Genomic DNA, 18,315 nt, shown 5'->3' with positions numbered 1-18,315 from the left:
AGGTTTGCAAGTGGGGTGGCTCTAATGGTAAATGTAACCGCTGTGGGGAGCCGGAGGCAGAGAGTACCCATATGTTCTATGCATGTCCTAAGCTGAAACCGTTGCTACAGGCAATTGAGCAGCTCCTTGGGGTTATTATCAGGGGGTGTGTTACCCTTACACCAGAACTAGTACTGTTGGTGGATAGTTCAGAGGCGAACGGGTGCATGAAAAAGGCAAAATATCTTATGTTTATGGCCATGGTGATTGTAGGAAAGTACCATCTTGCCTGGCCCCCCATATTTCACTGTATATATGTTGTTTTAGTCTATGTGTCACTGGGAACCTGCCAGGCAGGGCCCCAGTGCTCATAAGTATGTGCCCTGTATGTGTTCCCTGTGTGATGCCTAACTGTCTCACTGAGGCTCTGCTAACCAGAACATCAGTGGTTATGCTCTCTCTGCTTTCCAAATTTGTCACTAACAGGCTAGTGACTACATTTACCAATTCACATTGGCATACTGGTACACCCATATAATTCCCTAGTATATGGTACTGAGGTACCCAGGGTATTGGGGTTCCAGTAGATCCCTATTGGCTGCAGCATTTCTTTTGCCACCCATAGGGAGCTCTGACAATTCTTACACAGGCCTGCCAGTGCAGCCTGAGTGAAATAACGTCCACGTTATTTCACAGCCATTTACCACTGCACTTAAGTAACTTATAAGTCACCTATATGTCTAACCTTCACCTAGTGAAGGTTGGGTCCATAGTTACTTAGTGTGTGGGCACCCTGGCACTAGCCAAGGTGGCCCCACCTCATTCAGGGCAAATTCCCCGGACTTTGTGAGTGCGGGGACACCATTACACGCGTGCACTGTACATAGGTCACTACCTAAATCTTCCCCCTGCAACCGCAGGCACCAAAAGACTGCATCACTGGTCCTCTGGGTCACCTCTCAGCACAAGTGTGGTCCCTGGAACTCAGCAACTCTGTCCATGTAACTCCCACAGTCCAGTGACTCTTCAGTCCAAGTTTGGTGGAGGTAAGTCCTTGCCTCCCCACGCTAGACTGCATTACTGGGTACCGTATGATTTGCAGCTGCTCCAGCTCCTGTGCACTCTTCCAGGATTTCCTTCATGCACAGCCAAGCCTGGGTCCCTGACACTCTAACCTGCAGTGCACAACCTTCTGAGTTGTCTTCCGGCGTCGTGGGACTCCCTTTTGTGACTCCGGTTCACTCTTCTTCCAAGTGCATGTTCAGGTACTTCTGCGGGGGCTGCTTGCTTCTGTGAGGGCTCCCTGAGTTGCTGGGTGTCCCTTGAGTCTCCTCCTCCAAGTGGCAACATCCTGGTCCCTCCTGGGCCACAGCAGCACCCAAAAACCTCTACCATGACCCTTGCAGCTAGCAAGGCTTGTTTGTGGTCATTCTGCGTGGGAACACCTCTGCAAGCTTCATCGCGATGTGGGACATCCATCCTCCAGTGGGGAAGTTCCTAGTCCTCTTCTTTCTTGCAGAACTCCAAGCTTCTTCCACCAGGTGGCAGCTTCTTCGCACCATCAGCTGGCATTTCCTGGGCTCCTGCCCCCTCTCGACACTGTCGCGACTATTGGACTTGGTCCCCTTGTCTTACAGGTACCCAGGTCTGTAAATCCACTGTTGTTGCTTTGCTGGTGTTTGTTCTTCCTGCAGAATCCCCCTGTCACGACTTCTGTGCTCTCTGGGGGGTAGTAGGTGCACTTTACACCTACCTTACAGGGTCTTGGGGTGGGCTATTTTTCTAACCCTCACTGTTTTCTTACAGTCCCAGCGACCCTCTACAATCTCACATAGGTTTGGGGGTCCATTTGTGGTTGGCATTCCTCTTTTGGAGTATATGGTTTGTGTTGCCCCTATACCTATGTGCTCCTATTGCAATCGACTGTAACTTTACACTGCTTGCATTACTTTTCTTGCTATAACCTGCATAATTTTGGTTTGTGTACATATATCTTGTGTATATAACTTATCCCCATACTGAGGGTACTCACTGAGATACTTCTGGCATATTGTCATAAAAATAAAGTACCTTTATTTTTAGTACTTCTGTGTATTGTGTTTTCTTATGATATTGTGCATATGACACCAGTGGTATAGTAGAAGTGTTACATGTCTCCTAGTTCAGCCTAAGATGCTTTGCCATAGCTACCTTCTATCAGCCTAAGCTGCTAGAAACACCTCTTCTACACTAATAAGGGATAACTGGACCTGGCACAAGGTGTAAGTACCTCTGGTACCCACTACAAGACAGGCGAGCCTCCTACAGTGATATTGCAGCTATGTATTTTCTCAGACTGGTTAAGGGTTGAGCCCCCAGCATTTGAGAACTGGAGGGCAATATTACTGGCCTCCCAGATTCTGGACCTGATCTTATATAGACTCAAAGATTATAGGAAGCGACATTGGTGTGAGCGGATCTGGTCAGCACTGAGTAAGTGGTCGGAAGAAACTATGGTGTGAATCAGGAGTATTGGCTGGTAGTAACAGTTTTTGTGTGATGATATGGCGTTTTGATATGCTTTCCAATCATTGTCATCCTGTGTGTTTTTGATCTTGGATTTTTGTGTTTAAGATGTAACGCTGCCTTGCCTGCAAAATAAAAATAAAAAACACTGTCGGCCAGTAGGCATTAATATGGGTGCCACTCAAGCATCCAGTAATATAAAATCACGTGACTGTGGGTCTGTTGCCATATAGGACGTAAAGTTGGCACAGTTTTCGCTACAGCAGGCATTTGAGGGGTGTGAGGGTCACTTATATTTTGTATGCAAAGTCTGGTGCAACAGTCCAGCAGCCCAAATTATGTATGTGAAGTTCTGTTGAGTTTTTCCATCTAGTTTACACCAGGCCCATGTGCTATTTGTATGTTTTATTTCTTCATTTTCATCCATTTGTGCTTCGACCTACCACTAGCTGAAAGTTGCTAGTAAGTGTAAGCACCGGTCATAGGCGAGAAGACCTAGAGCCAAATGTACAAAGCATTTTTCTAGTCGCAAAAGGGCCAATTCGCAGAATCTCCCCATTTGTGACTAGAAAAATGCATTTTGGAATGTACAAAACTTGTTACCCAATCGCAATTTGGGTTTTGCGGTTCAGTATTAGGAAGGGACGTGTTCAGGGCGTCCCGTCCTAATACCGAATCTAAATGGTATGAATTATTATTTTGTGACCGTAAAAGCGGTCGCAAAACAATCGCAGTTAGCACCAATTTCAAATTGGTGCTAACCAATTCACAAAGGGGAATGGGTCCCAATTGGACCCCTTACCCTTTGTGAATGCATACGAATACGCTTTTTAAGAGGAGGCAGTGGTCTCACAGACCACTGCCTACGCTTCAAAAATGAAACTGAAACGTTTCATTTTTTTTCTTTTTAAACACAGCCTGTTTTCCTTTAAGGAAAATGGGCTGTGTTAAAGAAAAAAATTGCTTTATTTAAAAGCAATCACAGACATGGTGGTCTGCTGACACCAGCAGGCCACCATCCCTGTGATTTTTGCGATTCCCGGTGGCTCACAAATTGCAAACTACCTCATTAACATTAAGAAGATAGGTCTATTTGCGACCCACCGGGACCTGCAAAAGAAACTCAATGGAGTTTCTTACATTTGGAATTGCGATTTCCTAATTGCAATTCGCATGGAATCGCAATTAGGAAATCACAATTCCCAATACTCGTACATGTGGCCCCTAGTGCTCTGCTGAAAATAAGAGTCAGTGCTAAAACAGGTGCAAGTACCTCTTGCATCGGTTTTCACTCCACTACCACATCTCTAAATGGCCATTTTTGGTGCACTGAGACCTCAAAAGTGGACAGGGACAGGAATGTTAGCTTTCTGTCTTGTGGGTGAGGTGAACTACAGTCATCTGTGATTGCATCATAAAGCGCATTCCAAACTATGTGGCACATTACCTTTTCGAACATGAGCCCCTGTTGCAGAACCCATGACTATTGTTTCTTTTTGCCTCTTTGTCACTAAAATACTAGAACTATTATCATTTAAACCAAAAAATACAAGTCGCCCCTCAGACCCTAATAGAATTGATTGGATTTAAATCACACTATGGGCCTCATTATGACCCTGGCGGGCGGCGGAGGCCGCCCGCCAGGATGCCGCCGTCCAAAATACCGCGCCGCGGTCAAAAGACCGCGGCGGGTATTACAAGTTTTCCCCTGGGCTAGCGGGCGGTTGCTGAAAAACCGCCCGCCAGCCCAGGGGAAAACGACCTTCCCACGAGGATGCCGGCTCGTAATCGAGCCGGCGGAGTGGGAAGGTGCGACGGGTGCAGTGGCACCCGTCGCGTATTTCAGTGTCTGCAAGGCAGACACTGAAATACTTTGCGGGGCCCTCTTACGGGGGCCCCTGCCGTGCCCATGCCATTGGCATGGGCACGGCAGGGGCCCACAGGGGCCCCGCGACCCCCCCTACCGCCATCCTGTTCATGGCGGCTTTCCCGCCATGAACAGGATGGCGGTAGGGGGGGTCAGAATCCTCATGGCTGCGGAGCGCGCTCCGCAGCCATGGAGGATTCACACGAGCAGCGGAAAGTCAGCGGGAGACAGCTGACTTTCCGCTTCTGACCGCGGCTGAACCGCCGCGGTCAGAATGCTCGTTGGAGCACCGCCAGCCTGTTGGCGGTGCTCCCGTGGTCGGTGGCCCTGGCGGCCACCGACCGCCAGGGTCAGAATGACCCTCTATGTCTGTAAATAATGTAAACAAGTCGACTGAGTCCGATTTGCTGAAATAAATCACCTTTCAGGTGCGAAAATGGCCAGTGTTCGTGTCATCTAGTTTGATTTGTTTACAAACCAGGCGTGCTCGTTCACAAGGAGTGTCAGATTTTAGGGTGTCAAGGCCTGCACACTCAGCAGACTGTTGCTCGGTTGGTTGGCCCAACCCTGGCATGTCACATACTAGCAGCAAGGGCAAGAAAGCGAGTCGGGGCAAAGTGATCAGATTCTTGTAATTGTTGAAAAGTTGAACGTCCTTTGACATCGCACAATGTAGACCTTGCGTTGACTGCTTGTTAATATGCCTTTAATGTAAGATGAAACCGGATGAATCTCTGTGTCTGTACTCGAGCTTTCTGTAATCCTCCAGGCTACCTTCAAACAAGAACAGGTTTGAGGTGGAGTACATAAATCTGTATCACGGTCATTACAGGTGACATCATCTGTAGGTTTCACCATCATTTGCAGACTGCTCTGTCCTTTATGACTATGCCAGCACCTTGCATTGATTAAAGAAAACATAACCACTGTGCAGTCTAGTCTGCAGGGTCTCACAAGCCCCCCAATCTGCCAGGTTTTACTAATTTGTGTAATCTCTTCCAAGAAAAAAAAAATGAAAGAAAAAAAAAAAAGATTCTTATAATTACTCTACGCATTTATAGTTTGGGGCACAGGCAGATTCAGCGATACCAGCAGAGTTACATCATTATTTGATAAAGTGTTGATGCCGGACTTCCAGGCTAGGTCTCCGGATTCCCAATTAGTAGTTTAGCCACAAAACCACACCTCGAAAGGTGAGCTAGATGCCTCTACTTCATTAACTCATTCCAAAGCTTCTCACTTAACAACAAGGGAGCACGTTTTTATGAGCACCTGCCTGTGGTGTTGGTGGACATATGCCCTGAATGCCAAGGGACAAAGACAGGAGTAGCACAGCCACAAGGAACCAGCGTCAGTGCAGCAACCTCGTTTCTGACTGTCCACGGAATAACCACTGAAAAAAGTCTGCAGTCAAGAATGTTCTAAACAAATCTTAAAACCAGGAAAATATGCCAGTTTTGCCGATTCATTACGACCCACTTACTTTGCATTACCCAACGACTCTCCAGCTGACATTGTTTCTTAGCATCACAGGTTCTTCTTCAACAGGGTCATCAATGTTTCAAGCACATTAACACAGACATGCAGCAATAACGATTGCACAGTTGTTGGCAGTAGAGATCTGCAGTAGCCAGCTTTGGAAAAAAATAATTGCAGGGACGTGGATGGGTTGGCCTATCTCAGCGAATTAAACCCTACGTTGTTTTTAGGAAACATCAAATACCAAATATGCTGCATTTTTGTATTTTACCGTCTACAAACTCTTTTAACATAATAGGATTATGTAATGTAATATATGATTATGTTTTGTCTGTGATTTTGTGAAGCACTGCCTGATTTTTATCAGCTGCCTTAGGGATAAGAGATTTATAAGAAGGTCTGGCAAGGAGCTTCTGTCCGAGTATGTGGTTTGATGAGCCCTGGTGGAGTTGATGTACATAATTCAAAACCTTTAATGTGTCGAAGTCACAAAAAGTCTTCACAACAGGGGAAGAGAAAATCGAGGAGCAGTTGTACGCACTTGCCCATCTGTAGGGCAGAGAAGCGAAGTATAAAAATTTACATATCCCCTTCGAGTGCAAAGTAAATCTAACAGACAAATGTCTGGGAATATAAACTGTCAACAGTTGATTTTAGGCATCTAAACATTTACTTCACTCTGGCCAGGCCCAAAGGGTGCGTTTTCAGACATCTTCAGGGCCTTCAGCAATCCTCCAAAAGGCTCAATGGAAGAAGATGGTCCATTTCGTGGCTGACCACCATATGTGTTAGTGTGTTACTAAAGCAATAGAGCCTAGGCAAATGTAAGGCAATGTCTTCAAAAAGATTGAACTTGGGCATCTTGTTGGATGCTGGGGCTAGACGATTGTGGAAATATAGCTTGGGCATTGCGTGAAGGGCCTTGAGATGCAGAAAAATAGTTTTGAATTCAGATCGCTCCATAGGCGGGAACATTTTTAGCATCATAAAGAAAAGAGTGTTAAGGTTGTTGCATCTTAGGCCAAATATGGGTCAGGTGGTGTGGTCCTGAATCATGTTAAGTATCCAAGATGTCTTCTTGGAGAAAACCTGACACTGTTTCAGTAGTCCAGATTGGTATCATCACAGCAAGGAAAATTTGGGTTGAGAAATAGGAGTGGGAAGGTATCCCTTAGCAATTGTAGATGGTGAAATGCCCTTTTGTTGACTGCATTTGATTGAAAGATCAGGGGAGATTTGATTTCAGTATTCTGACTATTCTGAAAGAGCCAATTTCATTCCATCCAGTTCTGGGATTCCTTCAAACAGTTTACCACCAGTTTGGAAGTCAACAGATATCTTTTTCAATTTGAGGGAGGCATCACTCACATGATAGCCAGCGCCCTGGTCACCAAGGATTAGTGTGAAAAAGGCAAGATAGGTACTGAAGAAACAACAACATAACGTCGATCTTTGAAGACATAAATGGGTGACAGCAGTAAGTACTTAGAAGAACAACCCCTCTTTTAATTCGACAGGCAGGCAGTGGCGGCTCCTCCGCTATGGTGGAGAAGTGTCGCCCTCTCGCCAGCAGGAGAAGCTGCAAATCTTTTACAATGAAAGGATAATAAACTATGTTTATAATCCTTTTGTTGTGAAAGGGGCGGGCCATGGTGTTGACAAGCAGAGAGGGGAGTACACAGTGCACTACCCTCAGTGCGCTTGCATGTTTGGCCGACAGTCTCGGGTTGACCAAACACACAGGTGCACTGTGCTGTGTTGCCCGGCTGGAGAGATCTGGCACAAGCTCCCAGTCTGCCTTGGAGTGCCCTCGCTGGGCACTCCCAGCCAATCCTAATGCTGCTCTGAGCAGTGTAAGGATTGACAGCAGGGCAGGCTAGAAGCCTGTGCCTGCATGCTGAGAAGACAGAGGTAAGTTTTTAAAAATGTATTTATTTTTAATTTAATAGTATTCCCCCTCCCTCCCCCCAACGTGCCGTCCTCCCCTGTAACCCTGGCGAGCTGTGACTGCAGGCAGGATGCAAACCAACAAATGGTAATGCCCTTTTTGTAGACATATGAAGTCAGACAGTTGGGCAGACATTTGTGACATTTGTGATCAATGATGTTGACAACTGTTGACAATTCAGTCGCCTGAAAGTACACACTTGACCTTAGTCTTTAGAAGTGAGTAGGTCTTCCCTTACACTCAATAATGTGGTTTTAATTCTACAGCAGAGATGGAAGCCTGACTGAACGATCAGCAAGACATGCATATGGTTGGGAGGATAATACACTCTCTGTCAGCTCAGCGACTGATATTATGCAGTAGATACGCAGTTGTAAAAATCCTTGGTGTAATTAATTTCTTTTTCCAGGAAAGAGGCGATATCATGTTTTAGCCCGCATTTATTTCCCAGAAGACTGTAATTTGATAAGGTTGGTGGCGCTTACAGCTAGATCTTGAAGAGCCAGTTAATTACTTTTGCACTGCATTTGTTATATGACGGCTGAATTTTTGGAGCAATAATATTGTGATAATACTATGTACAGGGGTTGGAAAAAACTCCAAGATGGATGATGGAAACGGGGTATTGTTTGTGAGAGTGGGAGGGTGTAAAAGAGCAATTCTGTCTCTGTGCCTAATGTGTTGTGGAATATAAAAATATGGTCGTCCATGAGATGCTCAATTCTCTGATAAGGTAATTTTGAAGGTTGTAAGGAGTCACACTGGGATACATACATCAAACACTAACAACTTTCTGTATCTCTTTTTTTCTCGATAATATTCTGCACTCTATACACTGACAGGAACGTTTTTCACAATCATGGGCTTGGAAGGAATCGGTGAATTTAAGTGGTTAGCCTATGTGGGCTAAGGCAGAATGAAAGAGGTATGGGATCGGATGGGTTGGGATTGGGCGGAGCTGCATAGAATTGGTTAGGGTAAATCGAGATGAGATAGGCTGACAGAAACTTGCATTTGATGCTCAACACTTACCAATCTCAGTGGCAGCGATCTGAAGCTTGGAAACTGTCCTGCTGATCATTACCACATTTAACCCACGTCTTGCCAGCTAGAAGAGAAAGTACGGAATTAAAATAGTATTTAAAAAGGTATACTAGCCTTACCTTATGATAGTGATATTTGGGTAGTGCTTGCAAACTCCATGCCGATTACAAACCTAAAATGCAGCACTATGTGAGAAAGGTGGGAAGAAAGAGGCAAAGTTGTTTTTTTGCATCCGTGAACCTGCATAGTCAGTCTGGAAAAAAACTCTCGCTTCTCCACTGCCCTCATTTTATGAACCCTCGTGCGAATGAGCGTTCTGGGATTCCGACTACAAGAAGAGGACTGCGGGCTTGAGGATATGTTCATTTTCTGTCTTTCTGGGGGAGCCATACCCTGTCACTCTAAGCATTCTTTGTCTTTTCCATAACGCCAGGTTTACAACTGTGTACCTTACATCGATAGCCACCAACTTTAAGAATCTCGATACCGTTTTACTGTAGCAGTCAGCTTTTCCAGGAAGAAGCAATAGAAGATTTGATAAAAGACGGGGGTCTGATTCACAAAACCATCTGCAACTGCAGATTACACACACACGTCTTTTCAAGGAACTCCCGTAAAGTGACCTTGAACTCAAATTCGTTCACCATGCATGGTGCCACACCACAGTAGTGCAATATGAGGCAGGGGTAAATCCCAACTCATGGAAAGTGAAGTGCACTTTTCAGTCCTTTGAAAGTTTCTGAGAATTCCCAACTATTTTTTAACCAATTCCTATCATGGGAATGGTCCAGATTAACTCGTGTTAAGGCCAGTAGTAAATTCCTGTTGCAAAGGGAATTAGAATGGGATATACCCGAAACTGGTGTAGGGGAAGGGTTTCTCCATGAGAAAGATATTGTTCCAGTGAAGGGAAAAAGTGCAATTACACAAGTGCGAAGCTATTTGCTCATGTGAAATTGTACACCATGTACAATAATACATGGACATTTGTTCAATGTATAATGACACATGGACATTTGTTCAAATAGTTGTTGAATAGAATTCACAAATATTTTCCACTACTGGAAAACTGAGAATGGTGAAGGTTTCCAGGAGTACTCTTGGAAAACTTTTGAATTTCTGATTATCATAAATTTGCACCTGTACAATGGTGAAAACTCCTGGTTGCAGATTTATGATTATTTTCATATTAGAAGCTATTTGGTTTTTAATCAGTCAAAAGCATGGCACTAAAATCACCTTGTGTCCTTTATTTACCGTCCAAATGAACCATTTTGTCTTAAATCATTTTGGATCCTCATTAGATCTCATGCACTCATACCTGATGATGTTTAGATACTGTAACCTTTTAGTCCATAACAGTTTTGAATGCCCTCCAAAGTCCTACAGACTCATTCTTATGTCCGACTGAACAGCACAATTGTCTACAAGACCTTCTGCTATCAATACACAGACATTGGCCTTTGGATCAGTGCCCTTCGGCCTTCAGCTTGTTTGGGTCAGCTCCCTTCAATCACTGATCACTTTTCAAATCACATCTTGGATCAGCCTACAGCAGTCTACATTACTCACCTCATGATATTGGTTGCTTGGTGCCTCATCCCACCTGATAGCAAGTGTTTCAATTGCAAGAGAAGAGGGAATATTTAACATCTGAAAAGCACACTCAATAATCACACTTTTTGTAATATCTAATTGTTTACCTTATACATGCAGTCCATACAGAAATAATTCCTTATGGGTTCTCACATGCAGACAGCTTTAGCTGTCTGTTGGCAAACAGGCATATTGTACAAAACACTGACTTAGAGATGGGGATTTTTCCAACCCTTATTCAAGACTTGAGGTATTTCTTGTCTGTATCAGTTCCCTACCCATTATCCAATGACTTTCTTTCCTATTCTTGTGTGTGTCCTGTTGCAAACGCATTTCAGTCGTACATTGAGTGCACATGAAGGTGGCACACAGTCAGGACTCCCCTTCCAGGTGCACCTTGAAATGCGACAAAGGAGGGTCCCATCCCAGACACCTTCTTTCCAGCAGGTGCAGTCACTCACTACATCCACTTACAGGGGATCTCAGCATCTAATTTAAAATGTAGGCCATCCACCAACTTCTCAGTGAAAGACAGACAGGCTGCTTCAAACAATTGATACATTTTTCTCTAACGTGCTACCCCCAGGGCAGGCGCAGATTTGTGCCATGCTAATGGCAGCACATTCATTGTGCTACATTGCACAGACCTGATCTGCACCTGATACACCCACTTACAAGTGCACTACAGCACTGACCAGAGCAGTTGGCCATATCTATAATATGGCAAGAGAAAGTGGTGACAATGCTAGAAAGCCCATACACCCGGAAGCAGCCAAATGTAATGGGGGTAAGTAGTCTCATAAAGGACTCAAGTGGTGTCCATAAACATGATAAGACAGGTGTTCGCCTATTACCAATCACCTTGCCATCATGGGTGAAGAAAATATCTGCCTTAGAAAATCCAGGATGGAAAACTAGTATTTGTAGGTACCGAATCACACTAAACGCAGTATGTAATAAGTCCAACAATCTCAAAAACATGCTTCATCGCAGTGCTTGTTTATTTTCCAGATGAATATAAGTATGACAGTGTCCTTACAAACACAGCCACTAAAACAAGTTTTATCCTTTGAATTTTTTCAAGGGTACAAACAATACACATATAGGTACCCTGGTCATGATTGTCATAATAACAATTATATACAGTCACACTATACACAAACACTGGAAGAACACACTCCTTATCTAGGGAGTGTGCTAAGTGCAAAACACTGCAAACCTCTAGTTAGAGATACACCAGGAGACAAAATCCTACCCTACCAGTGTGTGCATATGCACCACCAAAATACCCTAAAAGACAGAAAAACTACTGATGATGTAGTCATGTAGAGATACATGTGCAGGTAAACAGCTTGATACAGGGAAATAGCAGACTTGATAATAGAGCAAGACTTCTATAAAAAACAAGAGAAACTAAAGGGGGGGTGGGATACCTGAATGTTCTAATAAGATGCACTGAAGGAACCTGAGTTATTAGGTCAAGAGTTGTCATATGAGTTACTAAAAAGAGAAGAGATGTCATCAAAATCATAGCACCAGAGATTAGTTTGATCTCTCTAAAAGGAGAAATATGCACTGCAGAAATTGTGGGTGTAAGTGAACAAAAAATATATAGGTGGCAAGGTTGGGCCACATGGACCAGGAATGGTCCAAACGTATTTATGAAGTCGGAAGTATGCATAAACAAACGTGGGCCATGGAAGCCTAGAAAACAAATAACTAACAGAGTGAGATGGCCTGACCTCAAGAGGGCTTCTTGAAGTCTTGTGAGATCAGCAAGAGATACAATCATATAACACCTTTGGTAGCCACCCTGGGGTCAGGCTTTTCTGATCTCTGAGAATAAAATCTATCTGCAGGCCTCGTCTTTCGTCTTCTCTGTCTCGTCTGCATTCTTCTGCTACTTGCTCCAATGGCTATAATTTTACCAACATAGTGCATTTTGGTGTATATACAATGAGACTGGGCACTGTCTCCCCTCCCTGGGTTCTATCCAGTCCTATTACATTATTTAAGTACACAGTTACTACGGATGTATGAAGGATTAACAATGACATTTATAACCAATCCCTTTACGACAAATTTTGCGCAATGACAGTCTTTACAACAGAAGTCTTAACAAGGATTTGTTTTACAACAATTATGCCTTTAATATATATATAATTTATGTATATATATATATATATGCATATATATGTGTATATATTTGTGTACATATATATATATATGTATATATATATATATATTTGAAATAAAGCGCGCCAAGGAGAAACGACGTGCACAGCAGCTGGTGCGAGGCAGGGGGGCTGGCCAAGTCCTCAATCAACTTTGTAAACAAAAGATAAATGCCGCCCACTCCGTTCAGCTCCACAAAGTTTATCAGGTTTATTCGATGCAAAAAAAAGGAGAAAACAACACGTTTCGACTTAACAGTCTTCTTCCTGGTTTTACAGTCCTTCCTCTATTATCTCTATTTATAGTACTCAGTTCCCAAGATCATTACAATGCATTATGGTCTCAATAGTTTTTTATGTATAACATAAGATTTACAATATACCTAAGGGATTGTTGGAAACGTTTTTTAAAAATTAATAAATGCATTGAAATGAATAACGTGAATATACAGACAAAGTATATTAGAGGAGGGTATTATCAATCATTTGCATTAAATTAATAACCATCAACTTTTTCATTTGGAAAACTGGCAAAAAAGTATATTTGCTCATTAAACATATGATTATGATACTTCTAAGGACTCACCACAATGGTTGTAACACAAAGTATGTTTTACCCACATTATGTACAAAAATATGTCAATTTGTCATTTTAAATTTATCTTAAATTAAACTTTTACATTTCATAAAGGCATCATCAAAATTCTAATAACAAATATTCAAGATTTAAAGATGAAGATAAAGCTCCTCATCATTATTCCATCCCAAAGGGCTCTTTGTCCTCATTAAAATAATGTATTTTGATTCAAGTTGTCTGAGTTTTTTTACTCTATCTCCACCTCTTTCATGTTCAGGAATATGGTCTATTCCATAATATCGTAACATTTTTCAACTATTCACTTCATGTTGTTGGAAATGTCTGGCTATAGCATATGTAAAATCCTTATGCAAAACCGCTCTAATGTGTTCTAAAATTATTTTCTTTAGCATGCAAATTGTACTACCTATGTACTTCAAACCACAATGGCACTCAATTACATAGACTGTAAATTTTGTATTACAAGTAATTCGATGTTTAATATTCAATTCCATTTAATTCCATAATCTCACTACTTTAGTCGATTTTCTAATTTTACAGACTTTGCAATTGTTACACTTTATAAAGCCACATTGTTGTTCTGTCAACCAATTTTGTTGATTTTATATGGTGAAGTGACTTCTTACAAGATAATCTTTTAATGATGGTGCTTTTCTATATGTAATCAATGGAACTGAGCCAATTTTAGGACCTAGGTCCGTATCTTTCTGTATAACATGCCAATGTTTACATAAGATTTTTTTAATCAGACCACTTTCTTTAGTATAATCCATTATCATTCTAACTTTATTTTCATCTGATTTGTCCTGTATTTTCCTCAACTGTTTAGGAACTAATGTCTCATCCCGAGGGATAATTTGTACTCTTTCTAAATTTTTCTGCAAAATTCTCTGATTATACCCTCTTTGTTTAAATCTTTGTATAGTTTCCTTATACTTTAACTATATATACAGTATATGTATGTGTGTCTAATGGGTTTATACTTATAAAATACATACATTTTTGTTGTAAAAGCATACCTGGTAAAGGCATACTCTGCAGAAGAGGAAAGGCGTCAGCATATATCCCTGTCCATGCCATTTGGAAGGCATGCCCCGTAATCCCATGTGAGGATATCTGCTGGCATAAAAGCAATATTTGCTTTTCCAACATGTTCAAATAGATCCAGATTTGGTTTTCCTCATTTCTGTAAAATTTAGATAAAAGACCACAAATGAGTTCCCTCTAATGACACTCTGTATATTGTTTACATTTTCTGTCAACTGATTGTTTATACCTGGCACAAGCTCATCTTTCAGAGAGATTTGATTCTGTATAACCCATTCCCAGATCTTCTAGGCCTCCGTAGAAAGCAGATGCAATTTTGCCCTACCTTGTCTGTTTAGCTAGAAAATAGTGGTTGCATTTTCTGTTGGCACCAGTACCACAGACTTTTTGATCCTCAGGAGGAAAGTCAGAAGGCCTAGAGCAACTGCTCTCAGCTCAAACATGTTTATGTGCATCTTTGTTTCCTGGAGTGACCGCTTGCCACTATGTTTAAGTTCCTGCAGAGGAGCTACCCTGACTTCCATGGATTCATCTGTGGCCATTACACACTAAGGCTTTGATCCAACAAACTTCAGGCCTGGGGAAATGTTGCTTTTGTGCATCCACCAGCTCATGGTTGATTTACATTCTGAAGTTATCTTCAAAATATTGTTCGAAAGATCCTTGTGTTCGAATCTAGTGTTTGTCTAACTGTTTTTAGATGGACCTCATGGATAGTCAGCAGTTTGGTACAAGAGGGATGCAAGAGGACATCATCCCTTGGAAAGACTTGTACATTCAAACTGAAATGGATCTTTTTCTCGAGGGGGACAGTTCTACACTTGTCATTCTTAGAATTCTTTCTTTTGTGGGAAAGGCTTTGCATGAAATTGCATTGAGAACTGCTCCAAGAAATGTTATCCCTCTGGATGGATGGAAACAGGATTTCTCCTTGTTGAGTTTTAGTCCTAAAGTCTCAAAAACGTTGGACAGGCTCTTGTGGAGTGCTCCACAGCCCAAAACAGTGCTCTTTTTATGATCCAGTAATCCAGGAATAGGAAAACCTCTTGACTGTTCCATTTTAAATAAGCTGTAACTAGCACTATGCATTTGGTGAACATTCGAGGATCAGACTTTAAACCAAAGGGAAGGACTTTGAATTAGTAACAGCATTCGGCCACCTCAAACCTTAGGTACCTTCTGTGTTTTTTTAATCAATGGGGATATGTAAATAAGCGTCTTGGAGCTCTAGCAATGTCATGAAATCCCCAGGGTTTACTAATTGCAGATATCCTGCAAAATGACCATTCTAAACAATTGTGTTGAAGCACTGTCTCAAAGGCAACACCTGTTTCCATTTTCAGAATCTCTTCTTTCCTGAGGATTTTTTTAAAATTAGAAACCTATGTTCCAAAGAGCGCAGGGGACCTCCTCTATAGCGTTCTTGTGCAGAAGCAACTTAATGTCCTCCTTTAACAGACAAGGAAGTTGGTGTGACCTCCTGTGAGGTGGATTTGGAGGAGGTTTCTCAATACAATTGAGGATATGCCTGTAAAGGATTATGTCACACATCATCTGAAGAGATGCACCTCCAGTTGCGGTAAAAGGTGGAAAGGGTTTTGCCTCTGAGTAGAGGAAAGGAGTGAGGGATGGCCGATGCTGAGGGGTTGTCATTGGAGTCTTGTTGATTCCTGCCCATGTTCTGTCACTGCCATCTTTTTTCTGGAGGTCTGCCTTGAATATGCTGCGACTGGTGGGGTCTTGTATCGTTGCTGTGAATACTGCTGTCGGTAACCTTGTTTGGCTTGCTTGTAGGATTCAAATCTGTTTGATTATCAGCCTCATCTAAAAGAAAATTTTCCTCTTACTCTGGTTCCCCGAAAAGGCTGTAAATAACTTTGCTGTAATACTCCCAAAGAGCTGCCAGCTCTTTCTACAATTTTATTGATTGGAAGGTGTCATTGGTGTGTTTCCTGAATAGACCCTCTCCGTCATATGAAATATCTACTATTTTTGACTGCATTTCTAGTCTGAAAGTTGCCTTTAGCCATCCTTGTAATCTTAAAACAGCTGCACATGCAACTTGTCTAAATTCTGTTGAGGCTATATCCATCACCGCATTGATAATTTCAGAAGACGTTCTCTCACCTTCCCAAAAGGTGGTTTGGGCATCTTTACAGTTGTCTTCAGCATACAATCTATGAATTCCCACAAATTAGACAACATTTGATGATCTTATCTACCCAGAATGGCAAGAGTGTTGGAAGCCCTAATGGTCAAAGCAGTCGTAGCTAAAAACCTTTTCCCAGTATTGTCCAAACATCTACACTCCTTGTCAAGAGCAGCAGAACAAGAAGTAGCTGGATTTCTGAAGCCTCTCTATGCTGATAGCTTAATCAATGTGTCTGGTTTTTGGTGACCAATAAGGCAGGCTAAGGAATCCTCCTGAACTTTGTATTTTTTGTCTTGACGGGGCACCACTGCTGCTACTGTGGCAGGGCTTCTCATCAATTTCAAGCCCTCTGCCTATAAGTAATCAACAATAGGCAAGGAGTTTACTGAATTTCCAGATGTCTTCTTAAAGTCATAAAGGAAGCAGTCAATTTGTTCTCATGGCACTGGAAGACCAAATCTTCAAGTAGCTCGTAAAAGCCCCCTGCATTGCCAGAGGGGAACTGGCAGTCGGTGGTGTCGGAACGGCAGAGATCGGAGCTGAATATTCATCCCACTCTTCTCCCTTAGCAGTCACCAGATTATCAACAACCTACCCATCTTCTGGCTCGTCATCATTATCTACTTAACCATCGTGGATAGTAAGAGGTTCCAACATTCTAGGTTTTGCAGATTGTTGTGGCTGAGTAACTGATGTTTTCTCCTGATGCCACAATCTACGAGAACGTGGGGAGGATGTATGCTATGAAACTGGTGTTTGCCGTGTCTGTAGAAGTGGATTGCCCAACTCTGGTAATCTCTTATAGTAGTTGTTGAGAATCTAATAAGTGGAAGAAATGAATTAATTTAGTGAAAAAGCCTGCTCGCAATCCCTCTCAGATTATAAAATCAGAAAGACGAATTGAATATACATCATTTTATCACTAACTTTGGTGTCCAATAAGTGAATCTATCATCGTCATTGTTTGTATTTGCTTTCTTTATTTTCATGAGCTGGTTCTCTTCACCTCTTGTAAGTAGTTATTTTTATGTGTTGGACTCCTTTTGATGACTATGTAAGAAGAACAAAAAGAAGGTGAGGATATCATGTTCAATGGTTCTTTAAGTAGAGTTATGAAGAAGGAAGGCTCAATATGACCTAGTTTGGAATGCGGAGATTAATTGCAGCTGCATTTAGAAGTGGATAATGGTGAGAAGCTGATAAGTCCAGTTGTCTGTGCACTCTGATTTGGTTAATGCACAACCTGTGAAGCGATTAGTTTATTTAGTAATCATGCTTGGTAATTGGAAGAGACAAGTATGAGACAAATAAGGATAGACTGTTGAGAGACAGCTGAGGGGGAATGGGAAAGGAAGTAATTAGACACAGAGACAGGCAGGGGTGTGATAAGTGAGGAGGACAACTGAACGATATAGAGAGAGATGTGCTAAAGAGACAGAGATTGGTGAGTGAGAGTTTAGTGAGAAGCTGAGAGAAGTGAGAGGAGTTCAAGAGAGAGAGGGAGAGGGAGGGCAAGACAGGTGAGAGAGAGAGATAGGCTGATGAAGAGATGGGCCTGTTACATAAAGAACAAAAGGCAGAAGGGGAGGAAGCAGATGTTTGTGAAAAACAGAGATGAAATCAGAGAGAGAGAGAGAGAGAGAGAGAGAGAGAGAGAGAGAGAGAGAGAGAAGGCAGATGAAAGAGAGGACTTTTGTGGTAATGCGACTCCTTGTGAATGGGGGTGACGAGGACAGAATGTGAGTGTCAACAGTGCCGCTTCAACGCACCTTGAAGGTGGGCCCCCTAATGTTTCGTTATGCCAATAACTGTTTAAGATGACTCTACTTTTTGAAACCATATGATCATCCCTGGGAAGTGTACTAATCACATATATTCATATTTAGGGGCACTAGCTAAGGCCATTTATAAAGACGGTTTAAACCA

The 18,315-nt window shown here is 42.3% G+C and overlaps 1 protein-coding gene across 1 annotated transcript in view; it reads right to left on the bottom strand.

Moving 5' to 3' along the window:
• The window catches only part of HSD17B3 (hydroxysteroid 17-beta dehydrogenase 3), a 1,428,528-nt gene that overhangs the window by 878,903 nt on the left and 531,310 nt on the right, over positions 1-18,315 (bottom strand). Inside the window, exon 3 of the mRNA XM_069227886.1 lies at positions 8,811-8,886. Coding sequence (XP_069083987.1) covers positions 8,811-8,886 — 76 coding nt within the window. The remainder of the gene's footprint in view (positions 1-8,810; positions 8,887-18,315) is intronic.

The sequence above is a fragment of the Pleurodeles waltl genome, chromosome 1_1 (genome assembly GCF_031143425.1).
Source record: "Pleurodeles waltl isolate 20211129_DDA chromosome 1_1, aPleWal1.hap1.20221129, whole genome shotgun sequence".
In the NCBI taxonomy this organism is placed as follows: Eukaryota; Metazoa; Chordata; class Amphibia; order Caudata; family Salamandridae; genus Pleurodeles; species Pleurodeles waltl.
This window is presented reverse-complemented; position numbering and strand designations above follow the sequence as displayed.